Source organism: Myotis myotis, unplaced genomic scaffold, assembly GCF_014108235.1.
Source record: "Myotis myotis isolate mMyoMyo1 unplaced genomic scaffold, mMyoMyo1.p scaffold_m19_p_8, whole genome shotgun sequence".
Lineage (NCBI taxonomy): Eukaryota > Metazoa > Chordata > Mammalia > Chiroptera > Vespertilionidae > Myotis > Myotis myotis.
In genome coordinates, this window is record NW_023416390.1 from 32,466,428 (window position 1) to 32,487,121 (window position 20,694).

The following is a 20,694-nucleotide window of genomic DNA, read 5'->3' on the forward strand; positions in this document are numbered from 1 at the left end:
GAAGGCCAACCCAGGTCTACCATGGGTGCCGACGAAGGTGTCTATGAGGATGCTCATTGCAATATTCATTACAATGGAGAACATTGGAAGCAGCCTAACTCCCCTAACAAGAGGGGGGTAATTAAAAATTTATGCTACATTTAGTCTTTGGAGCAATGTGTAGCCATTGAAATGATGAGTATACAGTGTGTGTGTGTGTGTGTGTGTGCGCGCGCGTGCGCATGGGTATAGATGTTTGCAATATTGTTGAGTGAGGAAAGCAGTTACTGAATAGTATGTGTAGTAGGATCTCTTTTTCTTTAAAACATCCATGTAAGTGCATATACATCTGGGAAAATATCCATGTAAGTGCATATACATCTGGGAAAAAATTCTGTACCAATGTCTTGACCATGGATATCTCTGTGGAGTGGAAATTTAGGTGACTTTTTTCTCTTTGCCTAATTTTCCTATGATGAACATAGTTTACAAATGCAAGTAAAGATCTCTGTCTATAGAGAAGGCCGCTGGTCTCTCTTGTCTCCCCCAGCCTCACTGTTCTCTCTCTTTGCTGCAGATGGTGTTGTGCTGGTGGATCCTGAGCTTGTGAAGGGAAAGAGAGGTGAGAAGCTCTCTTCCTCTGGGAACAGTGGTCTGGGCTGGGCTGGCGCTGGGAAGGGGTGTTTGTGTGGCAGGAGGGCTGGGCACCACTGGGGCTCTCCTGCACACCGTGCTGCCCTCCCTGGTATCATCCTCAGGAGCCGGTCCTGCTCACAGCAGAGCTCACTGTCCCCATTTCTCAGATGAAGCTGAGGACTCAGGGAAGCCAGGTGACTGAGGCGGCAGGAGAAGTAAATGGTGACAGGGCCGGAGCCCAGGTCTGTCAGCTCCATCAACTCTGCACGTGTCCCCATGTCACGTAGTTCTATGCCACAGCCAACCGCAGGCAGGCTCCTTGGTGGGTTTCTCCAAAAGGGGGAGCTGGAGCCTGCAGGAAGGCAGGGTTGGCCTGCTGCTCAAGGTGGTGGTTCTGAACCACAGCATCACAGCTGCCTTGAAGATTCTGGCAGTTAGGAAGTGTGGCAGGTAATTTGGCACAAATAACAGTTCGGAAACTAAATTAGAACAGATTTGAATTATCCTTGTGACAATGTCACAGACTCAGTTCCATTCTGAAGATGCCTTTTTAACTAGTTGCTACTGGCAACCATGAGGCATTGTTCCTAACCCTGGATGTGCCCCGGGAACTATGTCAGATGTGGGGCCATCAGCAGTGAGGGGGCCCGGCAGAAATGGGGCTGAACATCGCCACCCCTGCTGTCTGCTCCCTCCTCATGGTGCCCTCGCCAGGGAAGGGCTCCTGCTCCGAGGTAATACCACGTCACCTCAAGCGATCCGTGTCTCTTATCCTTGGGACAGACACAGACAAAATCCTCAACTAACTCCCTAGGCCCATGGGGGACCACTTTTGTATGCTTTATGTTCTAGAACAATGTGTGGTTTTACTTACCACATTAAAGACAGTGGCAACATGTGTAGGTTCGTGTAATTCTTTGGTCCACTGGGCACAATTTACATCTTTCAATTAGATTGAGTCTCCCGCAGTGGCCACTGCAAGCATGTCAAACTCAAAGGCTAACACAGACCAAATAAACAAGGCATGCGGCCCGTGGGCTGCGAGTTTGACATGCTTGACTTACTAGTAGAGCATGCTGGTTTCCCAGCAGTGTGGGAAGAGGGGTTTCTTCCTGCATTCGACTCCATCTCTTCACTTGGTCCAAAAGCCTCTCTAGTTCCTCTCGCATACCCACATCCAGCTCTGGCACAGACCTGTTTGTTCCCTGGCACAGCTTCCCTCTGCTTCTTACCTTTGCCCTCAGCTCCATCTAGACATCCTCCTCTCAGAACCCAAGCGACCTGCACCATTTAAAAGCCTCCTGAGGTCACTGAGCTGGGGGTCAAGAGGAGGGGGTGGTGAGAGATGGAGGAAACGGTGCGGTCAGGTGACAAAGTAACAGGGTTCTTGGGAGGTGCCCCCAGTCCCCTGGCATGCCCCTGTACAGTAATTAACACACACCCTGGGAAAGGTGTGTGGGCCAGCTGGGTGGTGTGGTTCTCAAACCCCATCCCCTCCAGAAGCTAAAGGTTGGACGCCGTTACTGATGGTGTCAGTGGTCGCCCATGCTCACTCAGCCGACGGGCAAGCCCACGCTTCTCTTGCCTGCCTTCCAGTGTATGTCTCCGTGACGTGCGCCTTCCGCTACGGCCAGGAAGACATCGACGTGATGGGCCTGAGCTTCCGCAGGGACCTGTACTTCTCTCGGGTCCAGGTGTTCCCTCCTGTGGGGGCTGTGAGTGCCCCCACAAAACTGCAGGAGAGCCTGATCAAGAAGCTGGGGGCCAACACGTACCCCTTTGTACTCACGGTGGGTGACCCCTACTATGTGCACACCCCTGCCCTGGTTCCTTCACCCGCAGCACCTTGTAATGTGACCCAGAGCAAAGGAAAGGGGACAGGAGTGACTTCACATTTGTGGGCCTTCAAATTGCACCCTTGGAGGAAATTCTAGATTGCACGGGCTGTGGTTGTCTTTTTTTAAGCCCTTGAAAATAGCCTGGCAGCCTTTGAAGGCACCGTTTGAACCAACGGCTTAAATATTTCCCTTCATCCGACTACCTAATTACATGCGCATGTTATTCCTTAACTTGCCCAGCTATAAAAAGAAAGATGTGCCCCTCCACTGGTCCCGAGGAATTCTAAACGGAAGAGTTCCTTATGGGACAGGAGATCTCAGTGAAATAAGAAGCCTTGTCTGTAGCTCTGTGAGTCATGTCAGAGAAATCGCCTCACCTCTCGAGGCTACATCTCCCCTGGGAGCACCTGGCTCCCCAAGGGCCAGTCTGCCTGCCCTCTGAGACTTGGCGTGAACTCTGCTAGTGTGTCTTATGATTATATGCTCCTCCAAAGTTACATGGTTCAGCCTAAAAAAAGGAAGGAAATTCTGATACACGCTACAACATTATGCAAAGTGAAAGAAGCCAGACAAATACTATGTGATGGTTCTCATAGGAGGTCCCTAGAGTGGTCAGACCCATAGATTCCGAAAGCAGAATAGAGGTTGCCAGGGGCAGGGGAGAGGGAATGGGGAGTGAGTGATAATGGGGACAGAGCTTCAGTGTGGGATGATGCAAAGGTTCTGGAGGTGATGGTGAGGATTGTGCAGAACAGTGTGAATATACTGAATGCCACTGGACTGCGCCCATAAAATGGTAAGTTTCATGTTGTGTATATTTTATCACAGCGCTTTTTAAGGAAGTCACTTTAACAATGTTTCCTGGTCCTGGGTGGTCCCATGCACTGGTGCTGGGAGCCTGAAGTGACATTACCTTTTGGAGATAACATGTCAACGTGTATCAGAACCTGAAAAGTGTGATTTTGACCTGACAGTTCCCTTCCCAGCAGAGTAGTCTCTGGAATTGATTGACACTGTGCTGAGGGGGATGAGGAAGGGTACTTATTGCGACATTGCTGGTCATGGCAAAAAAGTCAAGACCAGCCAACGAAGGTGTCTCGGGAGCCCTAGCAGAGGTGGCGCAGAGCCATGACTCGTGGCGGGAACATTGTCCTAGCACAAGCCCATCCTGAGGAGTAGGATCAGGGTCAGTGACATGAGCAAGCCAGATGGCAGGACACCCGCATCACATGGTCCCATGTCTGAAATCCCCCCACCCCATGCATATTTGTGTGTCCGGTGTACACAAGACTCTCGGGTGGTTTTGTTCACGGCGTCCTTCTGGGAATTGGGGTCGTACATGAACATGTGTTTCCTTTTCCCTGCTCCTCACCCTTGTTTTCTAGGTTTTGTGCGATGTGCATACTTTCCCCATGGAATCACCTCTGAAAGAAGTGATCTGTTGTTTCTTTCCAGTTTCCTGACTACTTGCCTTGTTCGGTGATGTTGCAGCCAGCTCCGCAGGATACGGGCAAGGTGGGTTCAAGAAGAAATGCCATGGATTCGTTCCTTCAAAAGACTTTCAAAAATGGCTTTTTTTTTTTAATGGAAAATTTCAAAAATACACAGAGAAACAGTCTAATGAGCCTGTAGCTTGTCTTCAGCAAGTATTAACCATGAGTAATCCTGTGAACAAAATGGTAGAGTCCCTCCCCTCGTAGGTCTCACAGGTTGATGGAGAGAAACAGGCAAGAAGCAAGTAACAAGTACCTATGGTGCATTTGAGGATGCCGGGCGCTCTGGAGAGCAGGAGACTGTGAGAAGCAAAGGGAGCCTAGAGGGTGCTTGTTCAGGATGTTTAAGGACGGCCTCTCTAATGGGGTAAAGGAGACGCCATTCCCTCCTAGGGGACAGCCTTCCAGGCAGAGGAGATGCTGCGTGGTGTGTGCTGGAGCGGGAGGAGCAGGGGTGAAATGTGGGACCAGGTCAGAGAGGTGTGGGAGGTCTGGCCAGATCGTGAAAGGCCTCAGGAACCATGGTGTAGACTCAGACTTTTTCTGAATGAGATGGGAGCCCCTGGTGGGCTCTGGACTTAGGTTTCCAAAGGATCGCTCTGGCCACTCAGTGAGAATGGGGTTGGAGTGGCCAAACCTGAGCTGCGAACCGACAGAGAAGCAAAGGGGCTGAATCTGTGCAGGGGAGCAGTGGCCATGGTGGACCAGGGACTCCAGGCAAGGAAGGAGGACAGGGGACAGGAGGAGGGAATGGAAGGTGCTGGGACCCAGGGTTACTGGTGGAAGAGTCATTGGCATCTGGGGTACCTGGGGGAGGGAGCTAGACACATGCCAGGTGAGGGCAGAGTGGCAGGTCTACACCTGGATGGAGGGTGCAGTGACAGGCAGTGAGGGGTACAGGGCAACGCTCTCCAATGTGGGTGTCCTGCCTCCATGTTAGAGGTTGTGAAATCAGTGCCATGGGCCCACAGTGGCATTTAAGAAAAGTGGAACGGAATGAAACAGAAGAGAGCGGGAAATCTCAGTGTCTCACATGCAGCAAAGCTCAGGGATATTTTATGGGAGTTGTTTCACATGCACGTGTCTGTTTGCTGGGCCACACTATAAACTTGACTTCTTACCATGGTGGTGAGACATTTGAAAGCCACTGGTCTAGAAAACCGGGTGTGGGCAGCCCAGATGGAGGAAGACGAGGTCACTAAATCAGACTGGGGGACACTGTGCCAGCCAAAGTGCCACCATTCAGTCCATCCTGGGAGAGGAAGTTTCAGAGCTCAGTGTGAACTGAGGCCAGCAAGGCCCGGGAGAGGGGGCGTCTGCATGCCTGGGGGTCCCAGGGCCGTACAGCTGAGGAGACCTTTGCTCTGGGGCTTAGAGAATACACAGGAGTTTGTCAAATATGAACAAGAGAGAAAGAGGAGCGTTAAGCATTTCAGAAGAAGGAATCGTGTGTGCCCGCCGTAGACTGGTGAAAGACGTGGCTTGTGCAGGAAATGGACACGGTGGGAGGGCAGGGGGGCCAGAAGCGAGGTGTTGCATGGCTAAGAATGCCGGGGTGATGGTAGGTAATGACATTTTTATGGCGAACCCTGAAAAGGATAAGGCTGAGACCAAAACAGAAGGTGCAAGTGACACTCCCAAGTGCCATATAACCTATCCAAGAAGGGTGGTCCTGACCTTGATCTTGTCTGCTCTCTGTCCCTGCAGTGCTGTGGGGTCGACTTCGAGGTCAAAGCATTCGCTACAGACAGCACCAATGATGAAGAGGACAAAATTCCCAAGAAGTAAGTTGTGGGAGTTGGTGAGGGGCCAGGGTGGGAGGTGGTAAGAGACCACCCTTCAATTTGTGTCTATGGCAGAACTCTTCCCAGGGGGCCTGCACGTTGAGGATAATGGAGCCTCCCTAGCCCAGGGCAGTTGGGACAACCTCTACCCAGGCTCCGAAGGATCAGTGACTGATCATTTGGGGGAAAAACCAAAAGAGAATGACGGGAGTTAGCAACCTCAAGGGCTCCTGTAAGGCCCTGAAAGCCTCCAGATTCCTTCTTTCGTTTTCTTCTTCTTTTGCCATTTTTTTCATGTGGTAAAACATATATATCATGAAGTTTACCATTTTAACCATTTTCAAATGTACAATTCAGTGGCATTAAGTATATTCACTATGTTGTGTAACCATAGTTACACACAAAATGTCTCATTACTCCAAGCAGAAACTCTGCTCATTGAGCAATACCTCAAATCTCTCCTATCTTCCCAGGCCTGGTCTCCCGTTTTCTTTAAAAATATATATATATATATATATATTGTGTTTGTTTTGAGAGAGAGAGAGGAAGGGAGAGGGATAGAGAGATAGAAACATCAATGAGAGAGAAACATCATTAATTGGCTGCTTCCTGCACGCCCCCTACTGGGCGTTGAGCCCACAACCCAGGCTTGTGCCCTGACTGGGAATCAAACCAGTGACCTCTTGGTTCTTAGGTTGACACTGAGCCACTCCAGCCGGACTTGTTTTCTTCTTCTTCTTCTTTTTCTCCTGTTTTCTTCTTATACCTGAACACAGTTTCCAACTCTGTCACCAACACTTTCTCCTCATACTCAGCACACACCTATTGCTGCCATAGTAATGAGTAGCAGTGATGGAGCACACATTTGAAGCATGTCATGTAAAGCACATGACATGAATTCCCACATCAGCCTCCCCCAGAGGAGGCGGCCCAGAGCCCTAACCCAGGATGTGAGAGTGACCCCCGGGAGAGCGGATGGGCCCCACACCACCCAGCTGGTGAAATCACAGAGAAACTTCAGCCTGGAAACCAGGTCCCCGGGCCCCTTCTCCATCCCTCATTGGGTTCAGCTGTTTGTTGGTTCCCAGGATGACTATGGGAGAGAGACCTGGGGGCCGTCCTGAAGAGGCCCGAGCACTAAATGCAGGACTGTCTGTGACTTCCCGTCCACAGGAGCTCTGTGCGTTTACTGATCCGTAAGGTACAGCACGCACCGTCCAAGATGGGTCCCCAGCCCCGGGCTGAGGCCGCCTGGCAGTTCTTCATGTCCGACAAGCCCCTGCACCTCGCAGTCTCCCTGAACAAAGAGGTAATTCATAGGCACTACTGTGCTCCCTGTGGGAGCAGGTCTGGGGGTGGGCTCCGCCCAGTGCCCTAACGGCTGTGGGCGTGTTTCTAGGGACAGTTTAAGTACCAACCTTTGAGAATGATTGGCTCTTTTTCTTCATTTGGAGCTAGTAAAGGTGACCATTAGAATAAGGCCACACTGACTTGCACTCCACTCATTGTCAGTCCTGACCAACTGGCCATGGGAGGGGCAGAATGTCACACCCTGACTCCAGGCTATCTTTACCCCTCTCTGCCCTCATTTATTAGTGTGGCATCAATGTGTGTGGTATTGCAAACTGTTTACTTCCCTGGAAAATTCAACCATGGGGGGGCGGCCATGACATAGGTTAATGTCATCTATGAGGTGTGTCATAGACAAAAAAGGTGAAGAACTACTGGCTGAGGCTGTCTCTGGCCCTTCTGGTCACCAAGAGTCACACACACATGTTGGCAAGAGCCTAAATACTCTGTGTGCACATGGGTGTGTGCCTGCATGTGCATGTGTGCACGTGCAAGCATGTGCATTCACACATGTGCAAGGGCTTGCCTGCCTGGACCCAGGTTACACAGGCACCTCCACTGAGGAGAGCTCTACCCCACTGATTTCATTCCATTTCATCGTTCTGCCCCAAATAACCTTATGGTTCCACCCAGAATCCCAGGGCTAACTCTGCAGTGAGTCTCAGGACTTGGATATTCTGGGCAATTCACTCTGCTCCACATTAGTCACATTTTCCGTCTCAGCACCCACAGATGGGCAGAGCGTGTTCCAGACCCTCCTCTAGAGTAGACACATGGCTGTCACTTTATCTTCCTTGAAAGTATGGGGATCCAGCCACTCATTCTAGTTAAAGAATTGAGATGAATTTAGAAAGCCACGAGATTAAAGATACCACCACACTCTGTTCTACTTTTCTGATTTATCTGTTAACCTTTTCAGGTCTACTTCCATGGGGAACCCATTTCTGTGACCGTGACTGTGACCAACAACACAGAGAAGACAGTAAAGAAGATTAAAGCATTAGGTAGGACCTACTGCTCAAAGCTGGAGGGTGGAGTCTTCTGGAATTTCTCAACCTAGTCCTATTCCCGAGGGTCTCTCCTCTGGTCAGATAAGGCCCTCCTGGGTCCTTGGAACTACCTGTTTGCCTCTGTTGTCATGGACAGTAGGGCCTCACAGGGAGGAAAGCCCTTTGATGTCATCTCAGCTTCAGGCTGACTTTGGTCTGGGGACAACTTCCTGACAGGTGATTTTCCTGGAGGGGCCCAGGGCCAGGTCTCAGGACAGCCTGGACAGGAGTTTTCCTCCTGGGATCAATGATGAGTTGTGTTGACAGATCAGCACAGCATGGTGGGAAGACACTGGCCTGAGGACACTGGCTTCCTGTGGGCTCTGCTATGTGCATCCTCTCCAAGTCCCACTGGCATTCATGGCAGGGGCTCCTGGTCTACCTCCCTGGGTTTTGTGAGGGCCTTTGTAAATGGTAAAGTGCTACTGTTGCTGGTCATGTTGAATCCCCACAAGGTGATGGCTAAGCCCCACCAATACTACAGGAGAGGCGCCGCCCACTTGTTGTTCCGACACTTCCTCAGCTCAAAGGGCGTCCACATGCAGGAGATGGTCTTATATAATGGTCTTATATGGGCTACATAAAAAAAGACACGACAGAATAACATAGGTGGGACACCTCCAAATTCGCTTCCAACTCAAACATTTGATGACTAAGACAAAGGTAGACTTTGTGTGTTAGGGTGATTTACCATTCCAGGACTTTCAGGCTAAAACGAGGCCAGCCCCAGGCAGACCAAGATGGGTCACCCTATGTGTCATTGATAAGGTTCAGGAATTTTGCTGCATGCATACTAAAGAATTCTAGGTATTTCCTGATGCTAATATGAATGTTTAATTTACGGCTTGTTTTATATTGGTTTAGTTCATATGCCTTTAATTCCTTATAGAACCTGACTTATTTATATAGTGTTCAATACAAAGTAACATGATTGTGAAAGTATCATTTGATACTTTGATTTCAAATTATTTCTCAAAGTTTTATAAATGCTAACATTAACACCATTAATTTTTTAAAGAAGCTATTAAATTTTCGGCTCTGTGCTGAGTGCTTCAAACAAATTATTTCTTTTAATCCTCAATTTTTAATTTTTATTATTATTTTATATATATATCTCCCTCTCCCTTCCTCTCTGAAATCAATAATATATATATATATATATATATATATATATATATATCACCCTCTCCCTTCCTCTCTGAAATCAATAATATATATATGTATTATATGTAATATATATGTAATTATATATGTAATATATATATTATTGATTTCAGAGAGGAATGGAGAGGGAGAGAGATATATATATATCAATGATGAGAGAGAATGATTGATCAGCTATTTCCTGCACACCCCAGATTGGGAATCAAGCCTGCAACCCGGGCATGTGCCCTGACCGGGAATCAAACCCTGACCTCCTGGCTCATAGGTCAACGCTCAACCACTGAGTCACACCAACTGGGCTCAATTTTTATTTTAGTGGAGATTAAAATTCATCTTTTTAATCATCACAACACCCATATGAGTTAGATGCAGTTATCACTCCCATTTTGCTGATGGGCAAATTGAGGCTTAGAGGTGCTAAGTAACACACAGCTGACAGCTAAGCTGGGATTTGAACTCAAGTAGTCTGGTTCCAGAGCCCACCCTCCTGTCTACCATGTGTACCCACAAGCCCATCCTGAGGGGCCTCCAGATGGTTTCTGGCTTGGACACCTGGAAGGAGATGCTCCTTCAGTAAGACAGAGAATGCTGGAAGGGGTGGGCTTGGAGGAGAAGAGCAAGTGGTGAGTTATTTGATGCTGGAAGATTGTGTGCCTTGGGAGGACACCCAGAGGCACATCAGAGGCTCAGCAGAGAGGAGGGGCCTCCCAGGAAGTGCAGTTTTAGGAGACTGGCTCATGGGTAGGAGTTGTGACAAAGCAAGTTATATTGGTGAACAGAAGTGGCTTCAGAAATCTCAGCCTTTAAGCTTTGAGCTGAGAAAGCTAAGCCTGAGAAGCATGAGAGAAGGAAGACCAACCGCATCCCCAGAAGGCCAGGCACCTGCATGAAGGACCCCACATGAATCGCCCACCCCTGTCCTCCCTCTGCAGTGGAACAAGTGGCCAATGTGGTTCTCTACTCGAGCGACTATTACGTCAAGCCGGTGGCCCAGGAGGAAGCACAGTGAGTAACTGTTGGGTTTCTATTTCCTGGGCGGCCCAGGCGTCTTTGTCAAGTTCCCCTTTTGTCCATCTTGACAAGGGAAGTGAATGCTCAGCTAGCTTGCCAGCTCTTCACTTCCTTCCCTTTTCTCACTTCAAGGGCTGCAAAGAAGGTTAGCGTCTCCATTCCGTTCTCACTCCCAAGAGTCCTGAGAGATCGGTCAAGCTAAGACTTGACGGAGAGGAGAGAAATGTCACAATGGGAACAGCTGGACCTTGTATGTATCCTTGGAAGACATTGCTAGAGACTTGATACTATTCCTTACCTCCCTCCCCGCAGCAGATATTCAAACAGTCTGTCAGCCCAGGAAGGGCTCTCTATCTTTTGATCTTCTCCTCAATTTGAAAATCTCATACCAATTGGATTAGCATGCTGGATCAAGTCTCAGCCCCTTATCACGAACGACTTTTCTCCCTTTATTAGAACCAAAACCAAGAATCAACACTGTGATAGCTTCTTGGTGGAGGGAGAGACCTGCCTATTCTTGCTTTGTGCTAGGCAGGCAGATAGAGTCATTAAACACACATGCCCCAGGGAGGATCCCTTGGGAAGGTCTTTGTCTAGCTGGCATGTTCTAAGTACTGATGTATGCAAACAGTATTACCACGGTTAGAGGAAGGGGTGGTGAGGAAAGACAAACTGATTGGCAAGATAATATTACCCAATATTTAAAAGGTAACTTTGGGATAAACTATTACCCAAAGCAGATCCAGTTATGCAGGAAAGAAGCATAACTCACCAACCAAGCCTAAGGTCTCTTTTAGGAGCATCTTTGCACACTGTGACCTAGGAGTCTTCATGGCTCACCTTTGGGCATATGCTCAACAGTGATAGGAGGGAACGGTCCTCAGCTGAGTTTCCACTAATATACCCTATAATCTGGTTCTCTTTTCAGCTCTAGGTACATTTTTGGACCAAATGATTCTCAGGAAACTAGGAACCAATCTAGGGCCCCCTAGAAGTGGCAGGGAGACTGAAAGCTAGGTGGGAATGTGCTAATGGGTCTCAGACCAGAAGCCACTCAGAAGGCAAGGGCAGCAGAGCATGGCCCTCGTCCTTGAACCCTGGGGCTCCCTGGGCTCTAGTGGGTGGTCCTCCATCACTCATTCAGGAGTACTGCCCACCATTCAACCCCAGGTCCTAAGGGCCTGAGAAGTGGCCTTGCTGGCCATCCCTCTTCCTGTTACCTTCCCCTTAGGATATAATTTCTGCTTTTGTCATTTGTGGCTCAAACCAAACAAGTTAAGAGAGGTTCCTGCCCGGCCAGCATGGCTCAGTGTTTGTGTCAACCTATGAACCAGCAGGTCACAGTTCAATTCCCGGTCAGGGCACATGCCTGGGTTGCGGTCTTGACCCCCAGTGGGGCATGCAGGAGTAGCCAATCAATAATTCTCTCTCATCATTGATGTTTCTATCTCTCTCTCTGTCTCCCTACTTCTCTAAGATCAATTAAAAAAAAAAAAAAAATATATATATATATATATATATATATAGAGAGAGAGAGAGAGAGAGAGAGAGGTTCCCACAGGGCCCAGATGGGAGGGTGGGGGCCATCTCGTGCTCCAGCAGAATTCTGTAATGAGCATGCCCAGGAGCTTCCTGTACACACTGCAGGTGAGAGAAGCCACAGCTGCTTGAAACTCCACAGGGGGCTCAAATAGGGAAACCATTCTGCGTGTGGTAGTTCAGACTCCCAGCCTGTCTCAGGGCAGGCTAAGGAAAGAGTTGAGGCCCACTCCTGGGCACTGTTTTTAGGGCCCAGCCCCGCCTACCCCTGGCCAGATACAGGGGTAGGGGGTGGGGGTGCCCGGCATGCTTCCCTGGTTGCAAAGTGGAGATCCTGCGAGTGCTTACTCATTCATAAGGTTGGCAGGGAAGTGGTACAAGGCCACTCTGATGGCTCAGTGTGGCCTGGTGTCAGTGTGCAGATGTGTGGCAGAGCCACTGGGATCAGTGAGCTGGGTCCTGCTGGCCTGGAGAAACATGCTGCTGTGTTCCAAGTTCCATTTCAAATCTACGCTTTGATACCAGTCCCCTGTGCCTGTCAGATGGTGGGCACACCTCCGTCCGACTGACCATGGAAAAGATCTGGGAGCATGTGCTGCTCTGAACCCAAACCAGTGCAGTCTCTGGTTCACAAATGGAGAACCTTGCCTTCCCCTTTTCGATCACCCACCACCATGGGACATGCTGACCCCCCAGAGTGACAGTTTTTGGCAACAGGTGGCCTTGCAGCCAACTGTGTGGTTCACAGTCTCAAGAGGAGATTGGTGTGGTCCTTGACCCTTGGGCCAGTCGGTATCATTTAACCCCACAGAACATTCTAGAATTCAGTGATTAGAGCAGACCAGGGGACTCGAGGAAATGTCGTACTGTTGCTGGCAGCCTATTTTGACTTGTCAGTAATACTCCTCTGCCTCTCGTAAGGCAAATCACAGGTACCTGAACTACATTTTCAATGAATCGCAGGGAGCTAAGATCTGGAACATGCTTGATGGCACACAGGGGCTCCTGGGATGGATGGTGGCTTTATGGCTGTGAGAGCAATTAGCCAAATCGCCTCTCTGATTATCTTCCTGCAGAGAAAAAGTGCTGCCAAACAGTACTCTGACCACAACGCTGACGCTGGTGCCCTTGCTGGCCAACAACCGAGAACGGAGGGGCATCGCCCTGGATGGGAAAATCAAGCACGAGGACACGAATCTTGCCTCCAGCACAATGTGAGTCCTCACAGCTCAGGAGATGACTCAGTGTAAGGCAGAGCAGGGAGAACCAGGAAGCACACCCTGTCCTTGAACTTCCAGAGGGGAAACACCAAGCTACAAGCAGGAGAGGAATCCCTCTGCCCCAAGTATAGAAAGTTCTAGGACTTTGACAGCTTGGTTGAGTTCACCAGTTCCTTGAGAAAACGCCCCCATGATGGTGGAGATGAGGGGTTGGTTTCCCAGTCCTTGCTTTCTATTGCTCCCCCGCATTCTTTTACTTTTCCTTCCTGTTTGTGCAGCATCAAGGAGGGCATAGACCGGACCGTCCTGGGGATTCTGGTGTCTTACCAGATCAAGGTGAAGCTCACAGTGTCAGGGTGAGTGTCCAAGTCCCACCACTCTGTTGGCCCTGTCTTGGCCTTTGATTAAATTGTTTCCTTCCTGAATGATGAGACAGAAAGCACAGGAAGGGCCACAAATTCTACCGATTACCGAGTAGAGTTTTGGAAAGACTCTGTTGATTTAGTTTCATATTTCTGTCTGATAGAACAGCACATGGAAAAGGGTAGAAAAGTGGATGATGAAATATGTGTACTGTTAGTACCACATGACAAGAGGGGTGTGCCTATGCTCATGTGGTGGAAGTTGACATGCAAAAAAGGATGATGAGTTCAGTGTGGTGCTGAACCTCAGGAAGGAATGGTGGCTATCAAGGGAGCTCTCTTAGATCTCAGGGAGGCATCCGTCCATAAGGAAGAGATCTTTCCTTCCCTTCCTAATGTATAATCACAGGATTTGGGAGTTTCCTTGTTATTCAAGAGCACAGATATCTCAGAATTCCGAGGAAATGGTTTTATCTTTTTTAGTAAAATGAATTTCATCCATTTTAAAAACCTTTTCCAAAAGAGAAAAACTTGAGCCCTGGCCGATGTGACTCAGTTGGTTGGAGCATTGTCCCATGCACAAAAGGTTGCTGGTTCAAATTCCTGGTCAGGGCACATGCCGGGGTTATGGCCTTGAGCCCCAGTAGGAGGCATGCAGGAGGCAGCTCCTCCCTCTTCCTTCTGATCTCTCTAAAATTAATTTTAAGAACACATTTTAACGAAGGGAAAACTTTGAATTCTCATTTTCCTTTTCAAATTCCATTGCCAATGGCTCTGGCCTCTAACCTATATGAGCCTTGGTTAGTTCAAACATCAAAGACAAGTCCAGGCATAGATTCCGTAATTCTGAATAGATAAAGAGTTGCCCAAATTTTGGTTGGGACAACAAAGTAGAACATAGGTTGATTTTGCAAATTTTGTTAACAGTGTTTGTGTTCGTTGTGTGTTTTTCAAGATGTACAGTGTTTTCTTTCATTTTCTCAAAGAGGATGTAAAGCAGAGTAGAGTTTCTCTTACAATAATCTTTGTGGCCAAGAGAGAAATTCTGATCTGCGGTTTACTCTTAAACAGTATGGCTTGAACCTAAGTGCCTCCTCATTTGAACTAATCCACTTGAGAAATCACAAATGGAGAGGAATAGTGGAATATTCAGGGACACAAAGGTCCTAAAAGTTGTGAGTGAAGGACAGGACTGGGACACGTCCCTCCTTTAAGTAATGGGAAATGAGGCCATGCTACCATGGTGGGCAGTCACCACAGCCCTGTCTGCTTTTGTTTCCTAGCTTTCTGGGAGAGTTCACCTCCAGGTAAGCCTTGTCACCTTCCTTCTCGCTTGATTCCAGGGTATCAAAGGAACAAACCTGGGGTTCAAAACAGTCACAGTGGAGCCTGGTTTCCTGGCAGCTGTGCTCAGAGCCATTATGAAACCATGCCCTCTGCCTTTCGGGTGCATCATGCAAAACTTGGCCAAGAGCTGGGGATGTTTCTTTGAGACCACAGCTGAGCCTACACCTGGGCAAGGACACAAACACACACACTCAGGAAACCGGCACACTCCATGCAGCTGCCTTGGTTTGGCTGTGTGTTTGATAAAATGTACATAACATGAGGTTTACCATTTTAATCCTTGAAACTATACGATTCAGTGGTGTTGGGTGTGTTTACAGTTGTTGTGTGATTGTCACCGCCACTGAGCTCCTGTACACTGAAAATAATAACCAGGAGGAAAGGAATCTGAAAATCCTAGACGGCTTGGCCATGAGTATGTGAAGTTTCTGGACCACTGCCAGGGAATACATTTAAAATTCTTACTTGATCACTTCTTGACATCTGGTTTATTTTGCTCTGAATCTCACTGGATCCTGTGCAATTTATAACTGTGTATGTGAGAACAATCTGCTTTCTTCTCTTTTGTAGTGAAGTGGCCACTGAAGTGCCGTTCCGCCTCATGCACCCGCAGCCTGAGGACCCAGGTCAGTCCGCAGTGCCCTGACTTTCTCTGTCATTCACAACTTTCAGATTGATTACAAATTCACTGCTAGTCTTTCCTGACCACACCTGTCAGCACGGACGGGCATGGCCATGTCATCTTCAAGGTTCCCGGCCCCGGAAAGGCATGCTCACATGCTCAGTCCTGAGTCAGGTGCTTGTCCACCCTCCTTGAGCACGTGGAGGACGTAGCAGCCCTGGGCTCAGACATGGGCAATCTTGTTAGGTTTTGTCAGGAATAATTTAAGAGTCTCATGCTCTACCGACTGAGCTAGCCGGGCGCGGTATGTCAGGAATAATTTAAAAGCATAGGTTCTCCTGTTGAACAGACCTAGGTTTAGATGTAAAGAAAGTTTAAGGTGAAAAATAATTTTGAGAGCCTGAGGCTTTTGCATTTCATTTGGAAACATTAGCAGGCCTTTGGAAGATGAGTGTTTTGACAATGGAGATTGTGATGAGAAGATAGAAAATACCAGGAAAGAGGGTCCTGACACCGTGGCTCCTGTGAATTGTAACTCTATTGGCTCTCGTACAGGTGTTAAAAGTAAATGAAGCAATGCCTATAGGACTCTGAATGTTCTAAAAACTGTTGGCCTATACACGTGAATGGTGAATTGTATGCTATGTGAATTGGATCTCAACAGAGCTCTCTTAAAAAAGATGGATGAAGCAGCAAAAATAATACAGGTGCCATCTGGGAAATTCTGAGAAAAATTCTCCACTGAGTGTTCAGTGGCTTAGTTGTCAGGACAGAGGAATGGGCCTGCCCGAAAGGGAATCTCGCAGTTACAGCAGTAAGGAACATTGGGAGTAAAAGTGGTGTAAGCAAGCAGGATTTCTTTTTTCCTTATACTTTATATCTAGCTTTTATGAAATGGATAATGAAATGACATCTGAACAGTAGAAGGGGCCCCAGAGTCATTTGGGTTTGTCTCAAAAATATTTTGTCTCCAAGCATCTTTTCCAAATAGTTTGGATTCAAATGCTCAGTGTGCTTTGCCAAAACCTTCCCCCGGGGGAAACATACAGTGTAGCCATGTTTATTTTATTCACTTATGCTTGTGTCATTAAAATACTATTTTGAACTATGTGAGATTGAGATGCATTCTGGTCTCTTTCAAGGACATTTTCAAAGCTATTTTTAAACTGTGGCCTGAGGAGATGTCACAGTTTATGTGAAATTGTTTTCTGCAGCTGTGAACAGACGTTATGGCTGAGCTGGGGGGAAGTGACATTATTCCTTTTCTGGGTATGACATTTCCATGTTCCAGTCATTCTGGTCCTTACATTGAACATATCACACATCTGGACTCACCAATGATCTTTTTTTATACTATGAGATTTCAGGGAAAAAGGACAAGTCACCCTATGGCCTTGAAATTCTGATTTCCAGAGATTTATGAGTCACTCAGTTTTATTCATGGATGCATGCTCACGTCTCACCTGCCTAAGTCCCTGCTTCCTGGCCTGGATGGCAGACTCCAAGCAGAGGAAGCGTTAGGTTGCGGCTGGGAAACTCTGCCAGGGCCAGGGGCCAAGTAATTTGCATGTAGTAAGTGCTGTAGAAATGCTACCAAGCTTTTATTGTCCCCTGTCAAGAGCATCCACGTGGAACGCAGGGTGTTGATTGGATTCTCTTCTGGGCTGATGGTCCCACTTAGTATAATTTTATGCTCAGCACTGAGGGGGTCCTGGAGGCTTCTTGCCCAGGGGATGTTTTGATGAGTCAGTCTCTCCGTAGGCTTCCTGTGGTTAGCAGCCCACACAGGCACTTCCCTCTCAGGGCTGGCTTCCAGGTGGGCACGAGGCACAAGAGCAGTGGCTTGCCATCAGCATGGGGTTCCCGAGAAACCATCTGGAGTTGTTTAGCATCACTTCCCTCTTCCTGGCTCACCACTGAGGGTTGCACCAGTGCTTTACTAGGGAGGCAGAAAGCTAAAAAAGAACAAAAAAACACCCCAAATGAATAGCAATTAACTGGGGCTGCAAAACATACATTAGAATATAACCCAACAAAATGAAGATCAATATGCTAACAGAGAAATAGAGAGGGGCCAGAGGTAGTTCTCAAGGTCTAATGCCCACCCCAACCGCTGGGGATGCTGGGTAAGCATGAGGCCTAGGACTCACCCCTCAAGAGCTGAACGTGTGGATGGTTTGAAGTGGGTAGGCTTGGATCCTGACAGCACCTGGGGACTCTGATCTGGAATGGTCCTAGGGACACGGAGGGAGAGACGCTTTCAAAGAGAAGTGTGACATCAGAGAGAGTGAGGCCAACCAAGGACAGGGTTCTGGAGATGAGATTGTGGCTTGATCCCCTTGAGCAGGTGAGGGTTGTGGCACTTTAAAAAGAAGCGATGGCTAAAAATGCAGGGAGAAGGCTCTCCGAGCAGGAAGAGGCAAAGAAGAAGGAATTACATGCCATTATAATGAAATGTATGTATCTAGACCTTTTATTCCCCCAACTATAAATCACTAAACAAGGAAGACATTTTCCAGGTGCAGCCAGTATACAGAATTTATGCTACTCTCTCTCTTTTTCATTCCATGCCGCAGCTATGGCAAAGGAAAGGTGAGCCACTGCCCTCTGTTGCCCTGTGTTCTTTCTGTGACTTTCTCATCTGGCACAACCATTTTTAGGGTCATTTTGTACACACCTCATACTCTTGACACAGGTTTGGACCCTGGTTTTCCTTTTGTTTCCTAGTACTAAGACACACAAACAAACACATGCACACACATGACACATGCATGCACGGATATAGTGGGTGTGTAGTCTGCTCTTGGGTTTTCACTCTTTTTTTGCCTGTTAAAGAGATTTTCCATGAACAGCTATGAGAAGGGTGGGGTCCTGTGTTCATCATGCAGGAAACTCTCCATCGGTTCCTTTGTTGCAAAAAGATCTGTTTTGCTCGAAGATTTCGTTGTAAGCCTCATAGTGTGCCATGATCAAAATGTTCTTTGTTTAATTTTAGTTTTCAGGATGAAAATTTGGTTTTTGAGGATTTTGCTCGTCAAAATCTGAAAGACTCAGGAGATCCTGAGGAAGGGAAGAAAGACCAGGAGACAGCTGCGGATGAGTGAAGATTGTGACTGAGGACCGGAAATGGGATATTAGCAGTCTATGAGCAAAGCTCCACAGTTAGCCCTTTAGTTATGCTAAATACCAAAGTGTGAGTCTCTTCACAGAAATAAAGTTTGTCTGTTCTGTTGGGTCCTGAGTCAGGCTGGCTTGCTGTGGAGGCTGAGTGATGTCACCAACAGAAGCTGCAGCCTTTAGGGTACCTGAGTCTGGGATGGGGAGGGCAGCATCTAAAAAAGAGGACAACCTTCCCTGCAGCGGCTCATCTCTGGCTCTTCAAGGTGAGAAGGCAGCTGAAATGGATGTGCTCACCTGTGGGGCCCAGTGTGTCCTGGGCTTTCTCCTAGGGTCCTGTGTAAGCCATTTCCCTGGAAATATATAGGGGAGGGGCAGTGTTTCTGATCCCTTTGACCAATTCTAGCTCCAGGACCACAAAAGAACCTCCTGAGATCAACTGGACAGAGGACAAATGTGGGCCAAACACACTTCACTGATTCAACTCTGGGGGCCAAGTCCCTGTTTGAGCTCAGGGTTGTTGGCTAAGTTTCTATTGAATGCAAGCAATAAACTCAGATTTGGCTGGTGTAAGGTGGGAAAGGAATGCATCGAAGGACCTTGGAGTGGCTCAGAGAACTGAATTAAAGGAAGAACCTGAGCTGCCATTTCTGGGTTGGGCAGAAATTGGAGAGGCTCCAGGGGTCCTGCCATTTACCCAGAGCTGTGGCTCAGCACCAGAAGCTCCTGGTCTCGGTCAGGTGGATCAGTGCCCTGTGGCCCACTATGGCAGAGCCAACCCTAAGACCGTGTTGCCCTAGAAGAGGGGATTCATTGCAAGCCTGACAGGCTTCTTGGTTAGAGTATCTTCATGGAGATCCGGCTTAGAAGGGGTGGGGCAGAGAGAGTGCTTTGTGTCAGGGAAAAAGGAGGAACTGCAGGGGGAGGAGGGAAAACCAAGGTGATGCCAGGGCCCTGTCCTTCATGGAGTACCCTCCTGGCCTGTGGTACCCAGCCTGGGGGCCTGCTAATGATGCAGAGAGAGCTCTCTTGGTGGCCTGGAGGGACTTGAGGGATGGGTAGCTCTAGTCCATGCTCCAAGGAGCAGGATAAAAGGGGTTTAGAGAGTTCTGCACAGTTCAACCCACTCACAGGAGGTTGGAGGGTGAATGGGAGGGGGTCGTGTAAGGAGTGACACTTGGGGTCAGGTCTCCAGCACCAAGAGCAGTGGCAGAGGGCTGGATAGCAGTGTGGGGTCCATGCACACGAAGGTGCCCAGAGCTGGGGTGGTTCTGCCAGATTCCAGGCTGGTCTGTGTCTTGGGAACTGGGATTTAGATCAGAGGCTCCACCTGGGACTTTGGACAGGGGTCCACATACACAAAGCGAGGTTTTAATTCTTGTGTTGAGTTTGAGGTACTCATATTGACAGGGATGAATATTCATTCATTTCTAGAGGAATAATAATAATAATAATAATAATGATAACAGGAAGAAGATTGGGCCTTTGACCTGTGGGTTTGCAAGGTCAGACACAATTTCTTCTTCCTTATTTTTCCCATCCTAAGAACACAGCATGTGACCCCCTCCAGCCTGGGCCTCTCTCCTTGTATACTCAGGAAAGGGATGATCAGGGTGGCAGACTCCTCTGGGGATCTGAGCCCTTCCCCTGCTGCCACCACTCCCCCAAAGCCCAGAAGCCAGCGTAGTTGGCTCACACTGAGATCTTGGGTAAGCCAGGGACCTGGGATTCTTCCCTGGAGTGCCTGCTGAGAGAACTAGCTTGCTGGTTCCTGCATTGCTTGACCCCAGGACATCCTAAGTCAGGGTGGATGTTATTAGGCCTGACCTTTGCAACTGTGTGGGTGGGAGAGACGGAGAGAAGAGTGAGCAGGCCAGTTCCTGGAGACCAGAGGTCAGAACAGCCCTTGCCCCCCAGGTTATTCTGGTACCAAAATGGCTGACTTTCGGATTTCCAGGTGCTGGTTAGTTTATGGCCTGCAGTTGGTCACTGGGGAGGGCGTGGGGGCCGGAGCAGGAAGTGAATGGCTGGCCAGCCCAAAAGGGATGTGGAACTTGGCTGGGCCTGCACACGCATGGTGTTGTGTCTGCTGGCGTACTCCCTGCTGACAGGATGTCCGTGTGTAGGTCGGATGTGTGACCCAGGGTTTTCCAGGTGAGCGCAGTGCAAGAAATAGGGTACAA

The 20,694-nt window shown here is 48.5% G+C and overlaps 1 protein-coding gene across 4 annotated transcripts in view; it reads left to right on the plus strand.

The window, feature by feature from the left end:
* Positions 1-18,628, plus strand: part of ATG16L1 (autophagy related 16 like 1) — a 65,936-nt gene extending 47,308 nt beyond the window's left edge. For 2 of the 4 annotated variants that reach the window (XM_036318876.1, XM_036318875.1), the window contains exons 4-15: positions 557-601; positions 2,212-2,405; positions 3,909-3,968; positions 5,654-5,730; positions 6,904-7,039; positions 8,000-8,084; positions 10,226-10,298; positions 12,920-13,057; positions 13,342-13,419; positions 14,709-14,732; positions 15,343-15,398; positions 18,390-18,628. In XM_036318876.1, the coding sequence (XP_036174769.1) occupies positions 557-601; positions 2,212-2,405; positions 3,909-3,968; positions 5,654-5,730; positions 6,904-7,039; positions 8,000-8,084; positions 10,226-10,298; positions 12,920-13,057; positions 13,342-13,419; positions 14,709-14,732; positions 15,343-15,398; positions 18,390-18,439 (1,016 nt within the window). In that variant the 3' untranslated portion in view covers positions 18,440-18,628. Of the gene's footprint in view, positions 1-556; positions 602-2,211; positions 2,406-3,908; positions 3,969-5,653; positions 5,731-6,903; positions 7,040-7,999; positions 8,085-10,225; positions 10,299-12,919; positions 13,058-13,341; positions 13,420-14,708; positions 14,733-15,342; positions 15,399-17,970; positions 17,987-18,389 lie in introns of all 4 variants that reach the window. The other 2 variants (XM_036318878.1, XM_036318877.1) reach the window with 2 other exon arrangements.
* Positions 18,629-20,694: the final 2,066 nt, after the last annotated feature.